Source organism: Solenopsis invicta, chromosome 3, assembly GCF_016802725.1.
Source record: "Solenopsis invicta isolate M01_SB chromosome 3, UNIL_Sinv_3.0, whole genome shotgun sequence".
NCBI lineage: Eukaryota > Metazoa > Arthropoda > Insecta > Hymenoptera > Formicidae > Solenopsis > Solenopsis invicta.
Genome location: NC_052666.1, coordinates 1,658,230 through 1,678,598, shown reverse-complemented (window position 1 = coordinate 1,678,598; position 20,369 = coordinate 1,658,230). Strand labels below are relative to the sequence as shown.

Here is a 20,369-nt window from a genome sequence, read left to right as displayed (position 1 = left end):
CCAGTAGTTTTGTCTTAACATTAGCCGGAGTACGTTCGTGCGGTATCGTTTACTGGAAAACGAAATTGGACACAGTGAAATAACTTTACTATCCTATTTGTCATCATAATCATCCTAAAATCAATCACAATCGTTACAAATAACAATGTCATATACATTAGTCAGATTTTAATAGTTTGTCCGGAAAAAGTGTGTGATAAACTTTTCTTGCTTATGCTTTTGTTAAAAGCTTTATTATAATGCATTAATAACTTGGCTTCTGGTACAAATTTTATAATTACTAAAAAGTTTTACTAAATAATATCTACTAAACGTAATGTGAAGTAAAATCCAAAAAAATTTTCTAAATATAATATAAAGTACAAGTTTTACAAGAAAGATCATTCACCTGTATTATATGTCGTATACAAATAATATTTGTTTTTCTTACCACATTTAAATTATTTAAATACTTTTCTTTATCTTTTAGGACAATTGTCTTTCTCTACTAGCTACAATGTAATTACAATTTTGTGGAAAAAGAAAGCAAAATATTACTTTAAAAATAATATATTACAACACGCGTTTACTTGACAATAGCAAACGATTAATTAATTTTAGTAATAAATTTATTAATTTCTCATTATCAAATACTGTTGAATAATTTTTCGGCGACTGCAATTTATTCGAAGAAATGCAAAGATTACTATAGAGCACGCATTTATCAGACGTTATCAAGTAATCGGCTGATTCTATTGATTATTGTTATACAATTTCACTGTAAAGTAACATTTACAAAATATTTAAAAGCAATGTTATTAAAATATTTTTTAAACATTAGAATATATTACATTATTGGGTAAAGTTTTGAAAACATTTATACAATTTTATATAACAACGTTGATAGAAGTATAAAATCAAGTTTTTGCAACGTTTATTTAATATTCCTTGCTTACCGAGAATAGAAGAATATTTTTATTTAAATTTGCTTATTCAATACAAACCGGTTGAGATAAAAACTGGTTAAGAAATAAGTAATTACACTGTGTACAACTCTTATAGTGTGACTAAGAACAATATCCTTAAATAATAATGCCGTAAATAATACTGTATTATAATGACATGAAGAAAATGATTAGCAAAGAAAATTCAAAAACATGTCCCAGGACTTACATCCAAAATTTAAATTTTACCTTATACATTAACTACAATAATTATTATATAATTCAAGTAATTTAATGTTTACGTAAAACGCCAAAGGAGTAACATTAACAATAAATAGCAATCAAATCTAATGTCTATTTGTAAAACAGCTTGTAGTACAGAATTTTTTTATGTTATTGTAATTTGATAACATCGACTTTTAAAACTTCATACATCAGCTATATGATCGATTTTGATAACAAAAACTTCGGAAAGTCCCATATGTCTCTGCGCTTACATACTTATATACGCTATACTTAATATTTTCTTCTAATATCGAAAACTGCATAAAAGGCATGCAATTATTGCTTATGATCAACATGATCTTGCTCCACAACTTTGTTTTAACAAAGTATATTAACGTTATCTCGAATAAGCATTATTTTAAACTTCTTCATTTTTAACATATTAGATCAAACGAACTTTTTATTCTTAGTACTTTTCATTTATCTTGTCTTCGTCCCAACGGCACCTATAGAACGAAGATTTATATCCTAAGAATAAAAAGGTATTTAGAATTATACAATGCTGTTAAGAATATACAGGTTTCACACATAACTCAGAGATTAATCACGCATTCGTCTATTCTAATTATTTTTAACAATTAACAAGTGTTTCCTTGTCTTATGCATTCGTTGCTCTTCGGACAAAATTGCTACGGTTTCAGTTGCGCTCCTTTCTATAATTAGCAATATCGCACTAGACGTTTCTTCACAGGTCATAAAGAAATTCAACCTAATTTTGTGAATTCGATGCATCAATAGTTCAATGATGTATATACCAAGTAAGGTACTTTGGTGTTTCGTGCTTCTGTTTGTTGCTTCATTCTCAGAGTCTCGGGAAAATTCAACCAATGGCGATAAGCAAAGCGACAGTTCGACGGTGCAGTATGATCTTTTCATAAGCTCTATGAAATATCGAGACAACGAGATCAAGTCTACACGGTGTGTTTCACGTGAAAATTTTATCAAGAATGACACTGAAATGGAATATAGGTTCTATATTAATTCTGCAAAGAACGAGAAAAAGGATGATGTTTTGAAAAAATATGAGTCTCGCAGGCCTATCATAAAAGATTGTAAAAAAAGTACTCAGATTTCTATGGAGTCTGCCGCAAATTCTACAGACATCAATGATTCCATAAAAGAAATTGATAATTCCTCTAGAATCAAAAGAGAGAGCAATTCCACATCCCATGAAAACGAAAATTCCAATAAAAACAATAAAATTCCAAAAAATATTGGCATTATTTCATATGAAATGTGTCACAACATTATTTGCGTCCAGCTCTGTTGTCCTTACCGTAATTTCATGGAGATAACGGGCAAATGCGTTGCTAATGAAAGTGGTATTTACTATTTTCCAAAGATGAACAAATACAAAGACGGTCCCGATGACCCAATATTTTTCCTGACTATCCACGATCCATGCCTTTCACAAGGATTAGGAAAAAGTGTGCTTCCTTCCAATAAATACTTTTTTCTCACTGATGGCTCTTTGTACCAAGGCCCTGGCAAATTTATTTTACCGACATCATACTGCTTAGCCAGTTTTAATCAAAAGATTTATGAAGTTTTGGTCTGCAATAATCAGAGAAGGTATCCAATATATGTATCCGCGTGTCTCCTAGTATCTTTGCCGTTTCTGCTGGTGACGTTCGTGGTATATTCCATATTATCAGAGCTCCAAAACATGCATGGCTATACATTGCGTGCACACATAGCCTCATTATTTATCGCATATGTAATTACGTTTTGTGGTCAACAAGTTTCCGAATTACAATACGCTGATGACGAAATAAGTTGCATTACGTTAGGTACAGCATACACAAACTATATAAAATAATACAGTAATGTAATTTTAATATTATTATAACAGAATATTTACAGTAATTAGTAAATTTGTTTCTTGTATTTCTGTTCTTTTCTGATAATTTAATAAAAAAACCTCACAGATAAGGTTAGCAATAATTATAAATTTGATTGATATTCTTAATATGTACGTGGTGATTAATACATTACATATTTCATTCTTTCAGCCTATATTTTGAATTTCTTTTTTTTATCGACTTTTTTCTGGCTGAATGTAACATTCTTCGACATTTGGTGGAAATTCAGGTAAGCAATATATATGAATTCTACACTAAGCAACATGCATGTTTAAAAGATGTCTAAAAAGCATCTTTTAAACATTCGTTGATCTCTGGGTGTTTATGAAAATATTATAATATTCAATTCCACTAAGTGCAAACAATGATTTATATTTCTTAAATGGATTGAAACAAAATTTTTGGTAAACCTTTACAAAAGGGGAGCAGCCTCTGATCACCTTGACCTTGACATATGTTATCAATGGGAAGGTACTGAGTGACATACAAAAGGTTTTAAGTAATGCTCACGTCTTATCAAAAAAATATTATCAGAGAAAGAAAAAATAGTTTTACTTAATTATTTCAGAAAATATTTATTTTACAAAAAAATGTGTTAAATAAAAATGAGCTTGTGATGAGCTCTACAAATAAGGTTCTATACATATTTTACCTAACTCCAATACTTTAGGAGTTATGATCAAAAAACCATTTTAAAAAAACTCTGACAAATTCAAATTTTTACATGTCGTACAGCGAACGCGTAGGCGGAGCCCCCTCCCCCTGCACCTCCACCCCGTATTTTTTCTGACCTAACCCACCCCGTCTTATTGTTAGTGAATCCACTAATAACGTAGTGGATGCGGAAAAGGGTGGGCCATAATTTCAAATCAAATATCGCAACATAGTCAATTAGATAACCTTGACCAAATTACAACTAAAATAGGATTAGGATCAGGTTGGGTTAAAAAAAATACGGGAAGGGGTGCGGGGGAGGGGCGAAGCCTATTATTTCCGTTAATAGGTGACGTATTCTAACAATTACTTCTGGAGTTATTCGTTTAATAGCCCGCCTTTTTTTAGTGATGCTAACATGCCAATACATAACGACTGACAATTGTTATAAGGCATTTTTATTTTTGAACATTTCTAAACTTTTTCAAGGTCCAAGGTACACTTTTAACCTTTAATTACATACACTTCCTCATTATTCTTAAACTTGAGTGTATTATCACACGAAAGTACATACATACACTCAAGTGTTTTTTTTGTTATTTAATTTTTTATTTGGCCGTATACATTTCGATACATTTATACAAAGTTAAAACAATAACATGAAACATGATTAATATGGTTTTTTAAGCGAAATTTCTATATCGAAATATTTCTTTGATAAATCAATTGTCATTCTAAAGAATTGTGTTTAGAAACATTAGAGACATCATTTTATGGTTGTTGTTTAATGTTAAACAGGGATAAAATGATATTTTTAATGAAATTCCCAATGGTACTTCTAAAGCTTCTGAACGCAGGAAAATTCTAAAGCAAGAAAATTCTAAACAATAGAAAATTAAAAATATATAGTTTTGTAACAAAGTACTGTGTTTCTTTTAAAGTAAACTAATTTTTTAAAATTATTTTTATGGATCGCCATATTACAACCACTTTTTTTTCTTCCACCGATTATGCAGTGCATTAGATTTTTATAAATTACGTTCTAAATAATAAATATTTCATTACTTTGAGTGTAGAATCTGTCAAACAGTACTCTGATGAATACAATCATTTAAGTTTCAATAAAAAATATTAATTATAAACAAAGTTTTTCAATAAAATAAAAATGGGTGCCATATTACCCTCTTATCCTCTATTTGATACATACATACACACATATGTATATATATATATATATATGAGTTTTTATGATTATTGCTTTGCCAGAAATTAAATCCAACAATTTTTGCTTTTAAATTTAAGGGAGACCAGGGCAATTAAAAAAATGGTAATATCTTTTTATGGGTGCATATTAAAAATTTACTTTAAATACTATAAACGCGTCCTAATGTAACGGTGCTGTCGAAACAAAGTTTCGTTGGTATCGGCGTCATATTGAAGTCGTAGTGAAAAATGTATTTTACGACAGTCGAAGTAATTTCTGATTGTTAACATTTCTTGGAAATTTAAGTCAGATAAATAATGTTCTTTTTGAAAACTTTTAATGTATCGTATCCAAATTGAATTTGAAACCTTTCGTGTTTACTTTTTGCTGTGTGATGTCTTTTTTGTCAATCATACGCAATAATTCGCACAGTTGATGTCTGGGCTATTCGAAACACCAAATGTCGAATCGTTGTTTGGACGATTTTTCTCTTTTATATTCGCGTTCCATGTACTAAAATATACAATTTAATACTCAACAGATATAATTATACGAAATATGAATTGTCCCCTGACTTTTTCCGAAAACGCTAAAGCAATAAAATTCTTTATTGTGCGTTTGTATTTTTTTATTGTATGTAACATTTCTTCATAATACAATATATCCTTTTCTGAATAAAACAAAGTCTTAACAATAACTTTTTTACATTTTTTTCATCTTAAAACGTAAATTTCAGAATATTTTCGAACTAGCTTTCTTCTAGGCTCGGGGCTATTCGAAATATTTGACATTGGTCGACATTTTTATATGTACTTCAAAGGAAGTACATTTCCGTGTTCTATCTATAATGGCATAGTAAAGGGGAAGGTTCAACCTTTCAAACCGTCCAACTTTTTTTTAATGAATCTATGACTCAGAAGACGCAAAAGAAAAAAAAAGTCTTCCGAATAGCCCCGGTCTCCCCTATATATTGGATAATAATTGTGGAAATAAATATATATTAGATAATTAAATATAAATCATATTTCGCAGAGGACTCCGTTCTTATCAAACAAGTATAAAGCAAGAAAAAAAGAAGTTTGTAATATATTCCATTTATGCATGGGGAATTCCGTTGATTCTTAACATTATTTGTGCCATTGCGGATAATGTTGTTGAGATACCAAAAGATTGGAAGCCACAAATATGTAAAGAAAGAATATTTTGGTTTGGTGGTACGTGACATTGACAAAGGATTCTCTACTAATGTTATCCGAACATAAACCTAAAAATTTTTGCTTGGTTTTAACAACTTTCAATTAAAATAATGAACATGTCTACGTATATTAGCGCGTAATGTAAAAAAAAAATTTTTTTTTTAGGAAATCTGGCAAAAACGATATATTTGTATGTACCCATGAGTACTACTATTATTAGTAATATTTGTTTCCTTATCGCTACAGCACTATCAATTAAGTATCAAAATGTACATACAGCCAAACAGCTGAGACCACACTCGGAAAGCAAGTGTCACAATAAAAATAAGCAGAGGTATGTTGAAAGAATCAATGTTATTCGATGTATTTCTTTAGAAAACTGCATGATGTGCAACTCATCGATGCTTTCCATTCTAAGGCAAAATAAAATAATTATTGCATAAATATCATTATATAGATGTACATATATAATATAATTATCATATGTAAGTGTATCATATGATATTAATGCTTTCAATTATATACTTGTACGTTATTTTCTTAATGAAAAAGTAGATGTCTTTACAATACAGATTCATAATATCAATTTATTTTTATTTTTATTTTTAACAAGATAATTGTTTTTAGACATTTTCATATAGTTATTCATCTTTATGGCTTAGAAAGTTAAATAATGCTTTTTTTATTTCTTAAACGAAATTTTGAAGTTCTCTAACATAAAAATGATGAGAGATATTTGACCGTTAATGAAACAACACAACTTGAAATGCCTTCTACGGTCGCAGCTAGATCTTCGTGCTTGTTTCTATTTGTGTGATTTTATATAACTCATAGTCGATTATTGCGAGACATATCATCACAGCCTCAGTGGTCGAGTTGGCTAAAACAGCCGTACCGGAGATTCGGGAGGTTCCAGGTTCAAACCCTGACTGAGGTGATATTTTTCGCGGTGATAAATTCTTTACAGTTTTTCAGGGGGGGGGAGGGGAGGGTTAATATTAATTTCAGTTTTAACAATACGTGATATTACCTAACTTGTTCAATATAGAGCTGTGTTATGACTGAAAAAACAATTCGGCGCGCAGTTCATTGAATTTGGAGAAGGTGTATAAAATCTCACAAATAAAAATAAGCACGAAGAACTAGCTGCGACCATAAAAGGCATTTCAAGTTGTGTTACAAAAATGATGATTACGAATTTATTTTTAACTATCTTTTGCAATATACATAGTATAAAAATATGCTTGCTCACAGGTTTAAAATGTACCTGAAGCTGTTTATAGTGATGGGAATAAGTTGGATTATAGAAATACTAGCATGGTTGATCAATTCTATACCGTCATACGTTTGGTATATCCCTAATATATTAAATAGCTTGCAAGGTCTCATCATTTTTATCATATTTGTATGTACGAACAAGATAAAGCAACAACTGCTAAAACGATACGGCGGACAGAATTGCGGTCTGTTTGGTAAAATTTCAATGTACAATGATAGAATGTCGTCAAATATTACTACCACATCGACATTGGGTACGGAACCTATGCAAGAAATGGATTCCACTAATCAACAGCAAGTCTCACAGCGTCTTAATCTTGCTCATAGTACTGAAACGTAAAGGAAAAATTTAATAGTGAACGAATTAGTTACATTATGTTGTACGTCGTTCTTTTTACAGAAACAACAATGATACTATATATGTAATTAGAATGTTTTGTAAAATGGAATTTATATGTATAATTATTATAAATTGTCATATTAATAAATTTAAACTACTATTACGAATTTTATTTATATGTTATGTGTAGGGTATACATATTGTATACATATTTTTATTTACAATGTATGTACTCAGATTGCAAATTGTTGTTTGTGGTTATGTTGACGTTAGTTGACTTTCAACATGTCTATGATAAGTTGCGATCATATATAATCATGTGTTGAAATTGCCTTTGTATGATCCGAGACAAACTTCACACAAAGAGACAAATTTAATGCATGATCATACATGATCGCATCTTTTAATACATGTCCATACATGACACTATTTTCTCGGGCAGTTTAAAGAGTATTTTAAAGTTGTAAAGAAAAAATTCGATATTTGATATTTTTTAACGTATTAGTAATAAAAAATATATAATATTAAATATATAATATTAAAAATTAAAAAGTTAGTGAAGATATCTAAATAAAACAAAGAAATAATCTTTATTCAAGAAATTTTTTTTGCAGTTCTAGAAAATATTCACTGTTAAATTGTTTGTACATAGAAGATAATCATATTTTTTAATCTAAAAAAAAGTTTTAATTTAATTTAATAATATTATTAGTTTATTTTGTAAAATCATTATATAAATGTAAAAAATGTAAAAAATATAAAATCATTATATAAATGTAAAAAATATAAAATTATGTCGTACTTAAAGTGATATGTCTATGTATATTTAAAAGTAAATATTTTTATTTAAACAGAACAAACAAATGCTTGCGTCAAAATATATGATTTTAAGAAAATGTATTTTTTTTATTAAAAAATGTATTTCTCTTAGTATATACAATCTTACATAAGTGTATGTTGTAAAAATATTGGTACAATAATGGCATCATGAATTGACAAAAACTTCACTAATTACGATAATATAATATGAGTACATCACAACTATCAGTTTAGTCGAAATTAAATTTCTAAATAATATTTATCAACAATTAGACAAACCTATTTGTAAGTTTAAAGTACATGTATTTTATAATTATTTAAAAAAATCGTTTGATCTTTATTTAAAACGTCTAAATGTAATATTTTATAATGCAATATTTCTATACATTATAAATTGGAATAAATCATGCATTTCTGTAAGCATGTATATAGATTAAATATATTTCAAAATGTTTGAATATTTTTTCAATTATTGAATAACTTCTATTAACTCTAAAGTTAATTTTACAATATTTGTGATTAAGGTGATTCGCGATATTGTTATAGTTTTGCCAAAATACTGTTTCAAAATTAATTGTAGTTATCAATATTTAAAAAATCAATATGTATTTATTTCAATAAATATATATAATTGTAGATTACTATTTCTATGCAGGTTTTACTAAATTTTAAATATTATATTTTTATTAATAAAATTGCATATATTAATAATTTTCTAACTTCATTATTTTCTGTGTAATGTGTTACCCAATTTATATTACAATATCATGTATTTGTATAATACACTAGCTAAAAATACAACTATTAAATTAAACGTATTTCAAGATATAAATTTTTGTTCTAAACGTTATACCAAAATATTTTAAATTCTTGAAATAAGATTCGAATTACGAATAAGTATTTGAGTTGTAAATTGAATTAAGTTTCCCATAATTTTGTTTGAATGTTTTTATAAGCAAAATAATTAGGAAAATCTGATTATGTAAAAAAAAATCATGTAGTAAACTATTAACGGTTTAAACTCGTTAGACGTTTATCTTCTCAAGTCACTGTGTATGCGTAAATTTCCAATACAATAAAGTACCTTCTAACACTTTTAATGCCATGAACAACTCGTCATCCAGTAGTCTCGTCTTATCGTTTGCCGAAGTACATTCGTGGGCTATATCGTATGTCGGAAGATGGAATTGAACATAGTGTTAGCTTTACTAGCCTATTTGTTCTCATAATCAGCTTAAAATTATTTAACAATTTATTGGAAAAAAATGTGTAGTAAATTTTATTTGCTTACGCTAATGTGTAATTATATTGCCATTAATAACTTGACTCATGCATATCTTCTGCACCAATTATACTAAATATACTCCACAGTATAACTGTGATATAATTTATACTGTGATATAATTTACTAAATTTACGTAATATAGAACAGAATGGAAAAAATTTACTATATAAGGTAAGTAAAGTGAAAGTTTTACTAATAAAAGTCTTGTATCGTTTATCGTAGACATTAATATTTGTGTTTTTTTCATCAAATAACATTTCAATTATTTAATTTCTTTTAGCTTTTAGGACAATATATTGTCTTTCTTTACTAGCCACAATGTAACTATGATTTGGTATGTATTATAAAGTAATGTTTGCTGTTATCTATTTAAAATTATATAAATAATTATTTAGATAAAGAAATAGCTTTATCTTATTTTTATCAAGATTATAATATACATTATCTTTATTTTTATTTTATATAAAAAAGTATTACCTTTTTTAAATTATTTAAGATGATATAAACAGTAATGAGAATGAAGTATTGGCTTTATATGTAGCCTCAACCTCTAAGTTATAATTTATTCTAACAAAAGAATTTTTTATAATGATAATAAGGTTACATTCCGAAATTTACTGCCACTACATAACATTGCTAGTACACGTAACGTGAAGTACAAATTTTCAGTATTGGCAGTATATATCGGAATGCAACTAAGATTGCACAGATCAGTAGTGCAAGAATTACCCCAAAATTATAAATTCAAAAACTTTTACAAGGAATTTTGTCAGTCATTGTAAACATAATTTGAGTTAAGATACAGTCTTTTCATTTCTTAACTTTGATTTTTATTAGCGTATTAATTTCAACAAAGAATAATTTTCATCAAATTAAATTATTTGAATTTTTTCATTTTTATAAAATAAAGATTTAAAAATAAAAATGTGAATATATCGTTTTCGTCTTAAATTGTTTTTGCTCAACAGCAGTATTACTAAGAAAATTATTTATAAAAATTTATATGTAAAATAATTAAAGATTAAATATATAATTTTATTTTTTATTATATAAATTAAAATTAAATTATGGTTATTTAAATAATTTTAAATTATTTAACCAAAACACGCATTTGCACATAATAAATTAGCACAAATAAATTAGCATAATAACAACAGTAAAAATGGAAGAATGTTTTTCTTATAAATGTTGCTTGTTTACCAAACCGGTTTTAAATTATTAAATGAGCAAATAATTACGTTGCTTAAACTTCATAATACATGACAGAGAATAATCTCTATAAATAATGCCATATTATAACGACATTAGAAACGTTTAACTAACGAGTTTTAAGAAAACTTATATCCCGGAACTCAAGTCTAATAGTTTATACATTAACTGCGAATCATAATTCAACTACAACATTTATATAAAACAGCAAGATATAAGTGTCAGAAATAACACACAGCAATCAAATCTGAACTCTATTGTATATGTTTGTAAAGAATGTACTGCTTAGAAGATTTCTATGTAATTGTAGTTTGAAAATATCTGCTTTTATCAAACTCTATGTATATCTTTATACGAACAACTTCAACAACAAGAAATCGACAAGAAATCGATCCCCGGAAAATTCTACATATCGCTATGCTAGACATATATGTTATGTCTTCATTATCTTCTTCATGGAAACTGCGTAGAAGACATGCAGTTGTCCGTGATCATTGTGACCTAGGTCTACAATTCTGTGCTAAAAAAGTGTTAAAATGTTAATATTATTTGACATGAGGAGTACTTTTCTTATTCTTAACATATCAAGATCAACCAAAATTTTTTTTGTTCTTAATACCTCTCATCTATCTTGTCTTTATTCTATCCCAATAGCATATTTAGAATAAAAATATTATAAAATATTATAAAATACAAAGATCGTGAAAATAATCACATTACGAATACTGAGATTTCACGTATAATTCAATGATTATTTACGCACTATCTTTTCCTAATTATTTTTACAAATTAACAAAAGTCTTTTTTGTCGTTCTTTCACCGTACATATTATTTGCTTTTCAGATAAAAACTTTACAGAATGAAACTATTTCCATAATTCGTAATTCGCGCTAAACATTTTTTTACAAGGAAAAATAAAAGAGTAAGGAAAGTCAAGTTAGTTTTGTTGAGTCTCGACGCATCAATAATTTAACGATGTGTATACCAAGTAAGATACTATGGTGTTTCGTACTTCTGCTTGTTGCTTCGCACTCGGCGTCTCACGAAAATTCAACGAAAATTCTCACGAATGGCAATATAAAGCAGAGCTATAATTCGACATTCCAACGACTACTCGATCTTATTATAGACGATCATAAACTGAAAAATACTAATGTCGAGATCAATTCTACGCGGTGTAATTTACATAAAAATTCTATCAGTAACGAAATGCTATATGAGCCATATATTAATTCTACAAAGAACGAGACAAAGAATGATAATTCGGAACCATATAAATCTCGCAGACATATCATGAAAGATTATGAAGAAAAGAATCAGACGTCTGTAATAAATTTCCCACCGGATTTAAAAAAACTCGACCGTGATGCAAAGCCTCATAATGATGATGGTTGCTTAAGATATTGCTGTCTTAATGAACAGTATATGTCGATAAGCGGCAAGTGTATTGATAGTATCAATACCAATATCAATTATAATAAAATTGAAAAGGTTGCAGATTTACTGAATGATTGGTATGATTACTATAATGACATATCTTGTACGATGTTTGAAGATCTATGCTTTAAAAGAGGATTTGGACGCCGCCTTCGCAATGTTTCTATCATCGATGAACAATTGCACGAATATCCCAACAAATCTCTTTTACTGCCAAGAGACTTCTGCTTGGCCATGATGTCTTGGGATGCGTTTCGCGATGACACTGTTTATATGATTGTCTGCACTAATGATAATGAAACTAAATATCCGGTATATCTATCTGTGTGTCTCCTAGTGTCTTTGCCGTTCTTGCTGTTGACGTTCACAGTATATACGGTATTGCCAGAACTTCAGAACGTACATGGCTATACATTACGTGCACACGTTGCCTCACTATTTGTCACATACAGGGTTTGTCCGGAAAGTAATAGGACTGAGTCGATTTAAAAAAATTTATTGAGCCAATTGTTACAATTCTTTAAAAACTTTCAAAATAGGCTCCTTCTGCGTCGATGCAGCGCTGCCAGCGCGATTTCCAAGCATTGAAGGCGTCACGGTAGGCATTCTCCGGAATAGCCTTGAGAGCCGCGGTGCATGCTGCTTGTATCCCCTCTGCCGTCTCAAAATGCTTGCCTTTCATCGGCCTTTTCAGGCGAGGAAACAAAAAAAAGTCTGGGGGGGCCACATCTGGGCTGTAGGGCGGCTGCGGAAGCGTTGGGATGCCGGCCTTGGTCAGGTAGCTGTTCACAAGAAAGGCGGTGTGAGCCGGGGCGTTGTCGTGGTGCAACTTCCAGTCGGCTGCGATGTCTTGTCGGACCCGATTGACCCTTCGTTTGAGTCTCTTGAGCACTTCCACGTAAAACTTGGCGTTGACGGTTTGTCCAGGAGGAACAAATTCATGGTGGACGATGCCTTTGATGTCAAAAAAGACAATGAGCATCGTTTCCACTTTCGATTTGCTCATTCTTCCCTTTTTTGGGCGAGGAGACGCCGGCGTGTGCCACTCGGAAGATTGCCTCTTTGTCTCGGGATCATACTCGAAGATCCAGGACTCGTCACCTGTGATTACGTTATTCAAAAATTGAGGGTCACTTTCACACATGTTCAAATTTTCTTGGCACACTTCCACTCGCCGCAATTTCTGGTCGTCAGTGAGTACTTTTGGGACCATCTTCGCGCACACCTTGCGCATGTTCAAATGCACCGTCACAATGTCATGAACCACAGATTTTGGTAAATTTAACATCTGGGCAATTAAACGAATACTTAGTCGACGGTCTGAGTTCAAAACTTTGCGCACACGAGTCACATTGTCGGTGTTTGTCGAAGTCGAAGGTCTTCCAGCACGGTCTTCATCGGCGACCTCTTCCCGGCCCTCCAAAAAGGCCTGGTGCCACCGAAACACACCACTTCTTGCTAAAGCAACATCTGGGTAAGCCTGCTTGATCATATCAAACGTCTCTGTCGCAGATTTACCGAGTTTCACACAGAATTTAATCGCGTACCTCTGCTCTAACGAACGCTGCATTTTCGGCTTGCACCACTCACAGAAACACGTCGCGCGAAAATGCCTGTCCTGACTCTCCAGGTGCTCGGAGACAACCGACCAGCCGCTCGTTCGTTAGCTAGGAACGCCCTCTACCGAATCCAGTCGGCGCGTACACGCTCCAAAGTACAGTCGCGGCGGAAGAAAATCAGTCCTATTACTTTCCGGACAAACCCTGTATGTATTTATGTTTTGTGGTACAAAAATTTCTAGATTACAAGCAGTTAATGACACAATATGTTGCTTTATAACAGGTATAAACTACATAATGCAGTAACATGTAGATTTGTATATGGATGGAAAGTACATTATTTTTTTATAATAGCAATTTGGTAATGACAATTTTTGATAATGATAACGCTAACTATCCAAACACTAACGTTATCATTGAAAATTGTAATGTTATTATTAAATTGTAATTAATAAAAAAATAAAAGAAAAAGAAAAGCAACGACTTTCCATTCCTGTGTGTGAGTGCGTGCGCGCGCGCGCGCGCGTGTGTGTAATAATACCTTTACTTATAGCAATTAGTAGACTTAATGTATCCTGTATTTCTTTTTTTTATAACTTAGTAAAATGAAAATTATTAAATCATTAGAAACATGATTAACCCAGATAAACAAATGAGAACAATTTTGTCACTTTGCTGTTCTGCATGCAGCATTCAATTTCGGCAATCTAAGGACGAAGTGCTTCCACAAATTGTAATTTAACAATCATATAAAATCTTCTTTAGGGTAAAGTCGGTACATACGCCGTAGCTAGCAAAAATTTAATTTATCAAGTATTATTTACTGTGTTTAAGGAAAATAAATTATGCCAATAAAAATTTCATACTGTTTACTATTATAAAAAAATTTTAAATATGAAATATTTCTTTTCTTATACTTGAAAAAGAAACTTAAAAAAACCCTTGCATTTTTGTCATATAAAGAAGTGGCGGGATTTACGACTACTGATGTGTAAGATACACGGCACGATTATTTACAAATAACATTTACAAATATGGTATAAAATAACATAATGACTTACAAAATGTGTTTACAAAGTTTATTAAGGAATAAACACAGTAAATATGTTTACAAAGTAATAATAATGCAATATTGAAGAAATTAATATGCACAGACATCAACAGAGTGCAGATATGTACGCATTGTGTTCTCAACATAATGCTCAACATAGGGTAAGTGCTGCTTTCCAATCACGCAAGATCTGTGTTATGACATAAATCCCGCTCGCTGAAAAGGCCGTATATCCTAAATAAGTGGAATATACAAGATATCAAAGTAAATAAAGAATACAAGAGCTATGCACTTGTATCTTGCTTGTATTTCATCCTTTACTATTGCTCTACATTTACATCTCATGAAATAATAATTATGCTTTTTATATTTTTTACAGTAATTATTTTACGTAGATGGTAATACACGATCGCGCTACTTCTATATGAAAAAATTAATTTAATTTACGATATTTTCGTTAATATTAACAATAAAGAACTGTAATTACAATATAATACTAATATAGCATAAAAGCACATAACAAAGTGGTTGTGAGCAAACTATCTTTATTATTCCTTTTATTTTTTCTGATTGCTGCGGCATACATCCCCCCGCGGCGTAAATACCGACTTTACCCTAATTGATAATGCATCTTTCTCCTTCTATTGCTAACTAAGTTTCATGTTTGATTTTCTGAAGAAAATTGACGATATATTCACAACACACGTGCAGTGCATTAATTTGTCGGATGCGTTAGGGCTTATTTGTCTGAGATAGAGTCCTATATAAAAAGAGAAGCGACATTGATGTCCGAAGCTCTGATTGGTAATCTGATTGATACTTGATTGGCTAAGCGAGCAGTCATATTGTGACCACAGCTGTTTGTAGAATGATACGAATGGTGTTTGATGACGTTAGAGCGGTTCCAAAATGGCGGTGGAGGACTCAATTGGATACTGAAGGCTGTGGTGGGGGTTCGATGTCGCTTCTCTCTTTATATAGGACTCTAGTCTGAGAATAGATAATAGATATTTAAATCTTAATTTTACACACGCACTCACGCACGTAAAAATAATATGATCAAGTATTTAATTAAAATATTGCCCATGTGTGCTTAAATTTTTTTTTTTTTTTTTTTTATAAATTCATAATGCGAAAAGTTTAAAAAAGAATTTTTACAAAATCTCATGCTAAATTAACAATAACAGACTTAACAATAAATCTGATTGATATTCTAATAGTTTTTATGGATTAACATATTATTATTTATTTGATTTTTTTCAGCTTATGTTTTTCATTTCTTCTTTTTATCGAGTTTTTTCTGGCTAAATGTAATATGCTTCGACATTTGGTGGACATTCAGGTAAGTACAATATAAATTTTATTCTATCCCAGACAATACACACGTCTAAAAGACATTTAAAAGATATCTTAAAGACATCTTTTAGACATGCGCTATTTTCTGAAATATTATATAGAAATATTACAATGTTCAGTTTTATTTAAAAATGCAAATGTTAACTTTCATATTTTTTAAACGGCTTGAAACAAAACATTCAAACAATAAAATTGAATCAGGGGAAAAACTTTAAATGTGAAAAAAAATCTTTTCTCATTCTTAAAATAAGATAATTTGTTTAAAAATCAACAAACACATATCCATTATAAATATTTATACTTGATGTACGCATGTATATCAGTATTTATGATTATTTTCCAAGACATTGCTTACAAAGATAAAGTATTTTTGTTTTTAATTATGTATGTTAGATAATAATTGATGACTAAATATAAATCATATTTTACAGAAAAATCCGTTTGTGTCGAACAAATATAAAACAAGCAAAAAAGAAGTTTGTAATGTATTCCATTTATGCGTGGGGAATTCCCTTGATCATTACTCTTACCTGTGCCACCATGGATAATGTTGATGGGATACCAGAATGTTGGAAGCCTAAAATATGTATAGACAAATTTTGGTTCAGTAGTACGTGACATTGACAATGGATCTGTACTAATGCTAGCTAATGCTTGCGGAACTGAAAGCATCGTTTAAATTTAACAACTTACAATTAAAATAATAAACACGCATATGTATATTAGCACATAATGCAAAAAAATTCTTTTTTCAGCTGTTGAGGCAAAAACGATATATTTTTACGTACCCATGGTTGCTACTGTTATCAGTAATAGTTGCTTCTTTATCACTACAACTGTATCGATTATTCACCAAACTATACGTACAGCCAATCACTTGAGAACTTCAGATAACAAAACTTATAACGAAAACAAGCACAGGTTTGTTTTAGTTTAAAACAAATTTCTTTATAGATAAATAATCAACAAAACATGTTTTTTTTGCAGATATGAAAATTTATTAATTATATTTTTTTTTTAATTTCTCGAAGATCAGTAACTTTTCGCCGAGAAAAAATATATGCTCCCTTAAGAATATGTAAAAGTGATAATTAAAAATTTGTTTTCAAGTGTCTTAATATTCTTAATACAAAAACGTTTGTTTACAGGATTAAAATGTTCCTAAAGTTGTTTGTGATGATGATTTATGGTGGAATAATCTGGGTTATAGAGGTGATAGCATGGACAAACACCGATTTTTTACCGTCATTCGTTTGGTATCCTACAGATATGTTAAATAGTTTGCAAGGTGTCATTATTTTCATCATATTTGTATGTAAGAATAAGATAAAGCAATTGCTACTAAAACAATTTGACGGGCAGACATGTGGTCCATTTTGTATAATTCTAACGTACAATGATAGCACGGCATCTAATGTCGCTTCTACATCGACAACGGGGTCCTCGCAACAAATTGATTCATTTAATCAACAGCCAATCTTGCAGAATCTTGAGAATATTTTACCAGAATGTAGGAATACAGAATACGAGCTGAAAACAATTAAAAAAATGTAGAATTTTTATGTTTATTCTTTTTCTTCTTAATAAACAACAAAAAAGTTTTGTTACAATTGTGCGAATTTTAACTCTGAAACCAGTTGCAAAGAAGAAATCCATAGAATCAAAAGATTACAGAAACGTTGCATAAATTTAAAATTGAATTATTGCAATATTGTATGGAAGTTGCAATGTTGCTACAAGCTTGCGGCAATGTTGAAATGTCCTTTGAAATAGTACTAATGATTAATATTATTGATGATATAAAGCTACGGTAATGTTACGGTGCGAGGTATTTTACAATGAAACACATTGTGAAAAAATCTGCAAAACGCTTTAAATTTAATAGATAAACTTTTAAAGAAGAAATAAAAAAAAACTTGTACTTATTCTTTATAATCTACAATCTTTTTGTATCCAAAATTTTGATGAAAAAAATTGTGAATTTAGCCATTCTGTAAAAAGTATTTTATCATCTTTCTTGATTATTTTTATACATTCTAGAAGTTTATTTATTAAAAAATTTGAAATAATCTGCATATTAAAAAATTATATTATAATTAAATTTACATGTAGAAATAAAAATTATTGCACTATGTTCTGTTATGTAATTAACACCATTACTTTATTTTATTTATTAAAATATATACTGATTGTGAATAACACTGAAGGAAAATTCAAAACAATTGAAAATTGAAGATATATAATTTTGTAATAAAATACTGTGTTTTTTTTAAACTAAACCAATTTTTTAAATTTATTTTTGGGTTAGCCATATTATCACTTTTCGTCTTCCGATTATACAATGTGTTATCTTGTTATAAATCACATTCTAAGTAATAATCCATTATATAATAATAATAATGATTATCATTGCATACATTATCTAATAATAATAATAATGAATGTTTCCACAATGTCACTGTAAGCAACCACGTTGACTTATCCACCCTGCAAATTATTACAATGTGAGACTACAAACTACAGTAATGTTACAGTGCAATGTATTTGTCAAATTGAAACCTATACAGCACAAGCTGTTGCAACGTTGCAGCAATATTTCTGCAAGCTTTTGTGCTGTATAGATACAAGTGCAGAATGCTTCAAAATTTTATACGTAAACTTTGAAAATATCTAAAGACATCTTAATGCGATAAGAAAAACTCATTTGTAATTTATATAATTATAAAGTAAAAATTAAAAATTAATTGTAATTATATATTATAAAGTTTACAATTTTTCGCATTTAAAACGTTGATGCAAGAACATAATGAATTTACGCAATAAGCAACGAGCTTTCCTAGCATTTTTTTCGATATTTTTATATATTATTAAATCTTTTCTATTAAAATCTAATGTATATTTTGCATGTTAGAACATTATTGTGTTTTTATTAAAGTTTTATATAGGAATGAAAGCTATTACATATTGTTACATAAAGTATATACACATGTATATGTTATCTAAATTAGTCAAACTACAGACTTTAAAACTTGTCAGTAGGTTGTCTTTTCACTATGTGTGCGTAAATTCCCAGTACGATAAATTATTTTTTCTTAAGGCTATCAACAACTCACTTTCCAGTAGTCTTGTCTTAGCATTTGCCGGAATAAGTTTGTGCGGTATTTTTTGTTAGAAAACGAAAGTGAATACAGTGCAATGACTTTATCATTCTGTTTCTTATCATATTCATCTTAAAATCAATCATAATCGTTACAAGTAACAATGTCATATATATGAGTCAGATTGTTATAATTTGTCCGGAAAAAAGTATGTGATAAACTTTTCTCGCTTATGCTCCTGTTAAAAGTGTAATTATAATGTATTATTAACTTGGCTGCTGGTACAAATCTTATAATTACTTCAAAGTTTTATTAAATAAGATCAACTAAACATAATGTGAAACAGGATCAAAAAAGTTTTTCTAAATAATAAAGAAAAGTTCAAATTTTACTAGAAAGATCATTCGCACGTATTATGTATCCATGTATCGTATACAGGTAATATTTGTTTTTCTCATCAAATAACATTTAAATCATTTAAATATTTTTCTTTTGTCTTGTGGGACAATTGTCTTTCTCTCCTAGCTACAATGTAATTACAACTTTGTGGAACTAGATGTGTGTGTGTGTGTGTGTGTGTGTGTGTGTGTGTGTGTGTGTGTGCGTGCGTGCGTGCGTGCGTGCGTGCGTACGTGCGTGCGTGCGTGTGTGTGTGTGTGTGTGTGTGTGTGTGTGTGTGTGTAAGTAAAGTGGTATAAACCTAAATCAAAATATTGTAAAAATAATATATTACAAGACGCGTTTTTTTAACAATAGCAAACAATTATTTAATTTTAGTAATAAATTTATTAATTTTTTATTATCAAATACTGT

The 20,369-nt window shown here is 29.6% G+C and overlaps 4 protein-coding genes across 4 annotated transcripts; 3 read left to right on the top strand and 1 right to left on the bottom strand.

Annotated features, from left to right (window-relative positions):
• Positions 1 to 9: 9 nt before the first annotated feature.
• On the top strand, positions 10 to 7,909 carry LOC105199774 (G-protein coupled receptor Mth2). Its single transcript, XM_039446708.1, has 5 exons — positions 10 to 2,998; positions 3,221 to 3,299; positions 5,961 to 6,142; positions 6,290 to 6,458; positions 7,379 to 7,909. Exons 1-5 carry the CDS (start codon positions 1,951 to 1,953, stop codon positions 7,740 to 7,742), a joined length of 1,842 nt encoding a protein of 613 aa, XP_039302642.1. The 5' UTR covers positions 10 to 1,950; the 3' UTR covers positions 7,743 to 7,909.
• Positions 7,910 to 9,309: 1,400 nt separating this feature from the next.
• LOC113005086 lies at positions 9,310 to 13,010 on the top strand. Its single transcript, XM_026140115.2, has 3 exons — positions 9,310 to 10,017; positions 10,127 to 10,180; positions 11,899 to 13,010. Exon 3 carries the CDS (start codon positions 12,031 to 12,033, stop codon positions 12,979 to 12,981), a length of 951 nt encoding a protein of 316 aa, XP_025995900.1. The 5' UTR covers positions 9,310 to 10,017; positions 10,127 to 10,180; positions 11,899 to 12,030; the 3' UTR covers positions 12,982 to 13,010.
• Positions 13,011 to 13,012: 2 nt separating this feature from the next.
• On the bottom strand, positions 13,013 to 14,062 carry LOC120357123 (protein GVQW3-like). Its single transcript, XM_039446861.1, has one exon. The coding sequence runs from the start codon at positions 14,060 to 14,062 to the stop codon at positions 13,013 to 13,015; it is 1,050 nt and encodes a 349-aa protein (XP_039302795.1).
• Positions 14,063 to 14,257: 195 nt separating this feature from the next.
• LOC105199776 (G-protein coupled receptor Mth2) lies at positions 14,258 to 19,947 on the top strand. Its single transcript, XM_039446707.1, has 5 exons — positions 14,258 to 14,334; positions 16,366 to 16,444; positions 16,890 to 17,068; positions 17,214 to 17,379; positions 17,607 to 19,947. The coding sequence occupies exons 1-5, from the start codon at positions 14,268 to 14,270 to the stop codon at positions 18,010 to 18,012; spliced, it is 897 nt and encodes a 298-aa protein (XP_039302641.1). The 5' UTR covers positions 14,258 to 14,267; the 3' UTR covers positions 18,013 to 19,947.
• The last annotated feature ends 422 nt before the right edge of the window (positions 19,948 to 20,369 follow it).

What these genes read in the sequence shown, in the direction of transcription:
- LOC105199774 (XM_039446708.1), top strand. Translation starts at nt 1,951, where the DNA reads ATGATGTATATACCAAGTAAGGTACTTTGGTGTTTCGTGCTTCTGTTT. An exon ending in AATAAGTTGCATTACGTTAG is followed by an intron (nt 2,999 to 3,220) that starts GTACAGCATACA and finishes TCATTCTTTCAG; the next exon opens with CCTATATTTTGAATTTCTTT. An exon ending in CACAATAAAAATAAGCAGAG is followed by an intron (nt 6,459 to 7,378) that starts GTATGTTGAAAG and finishes GCTTGCTCACAG; the next exon opens with GTTTAAAATGTACCTGAAGC.
- LOC113005086 (XM_026140115.2), top strand. Translation starts at nt 12,031, where the DNA reads ATGTGTATACCAAGTAAGATACTATGGTGTTTCGTACTTCTGCTTGTT.
- LOC120357123 (XM_039446861.1), bottom strand. Translation starts at nt 14,062, where the DNA reads ATGCAGCGTTCGTTAGAGCAGAGGTACGCGATTAAATTCTGTGTGAAA.
- LOC105199776 (XM_039446707.1), top strand. Translation starts at nt 14,268, where the DNA reads ATGTTTTGTGGTACAAAAATTTCTAGATTACAAGCAGTTAATGACACA. An exon ending in GACATTTGGTGGACATTCAG is followed by an intron (nt 16,445 to 16,889) that starts GTAAGTACAATA and finishes CATATTTTACAG; the next exon opens with AAAAATCCGTTTGTGTCGAA. An exon ending in AGACAAATTTTGGTTCAGTA is followed by an intron (nt 17,069 to 17,213) that starts GTACGTGACATT and finishes TTCTTTTTTCAG; the next exon opens with CTGTTGAGGCAAAAACGATA.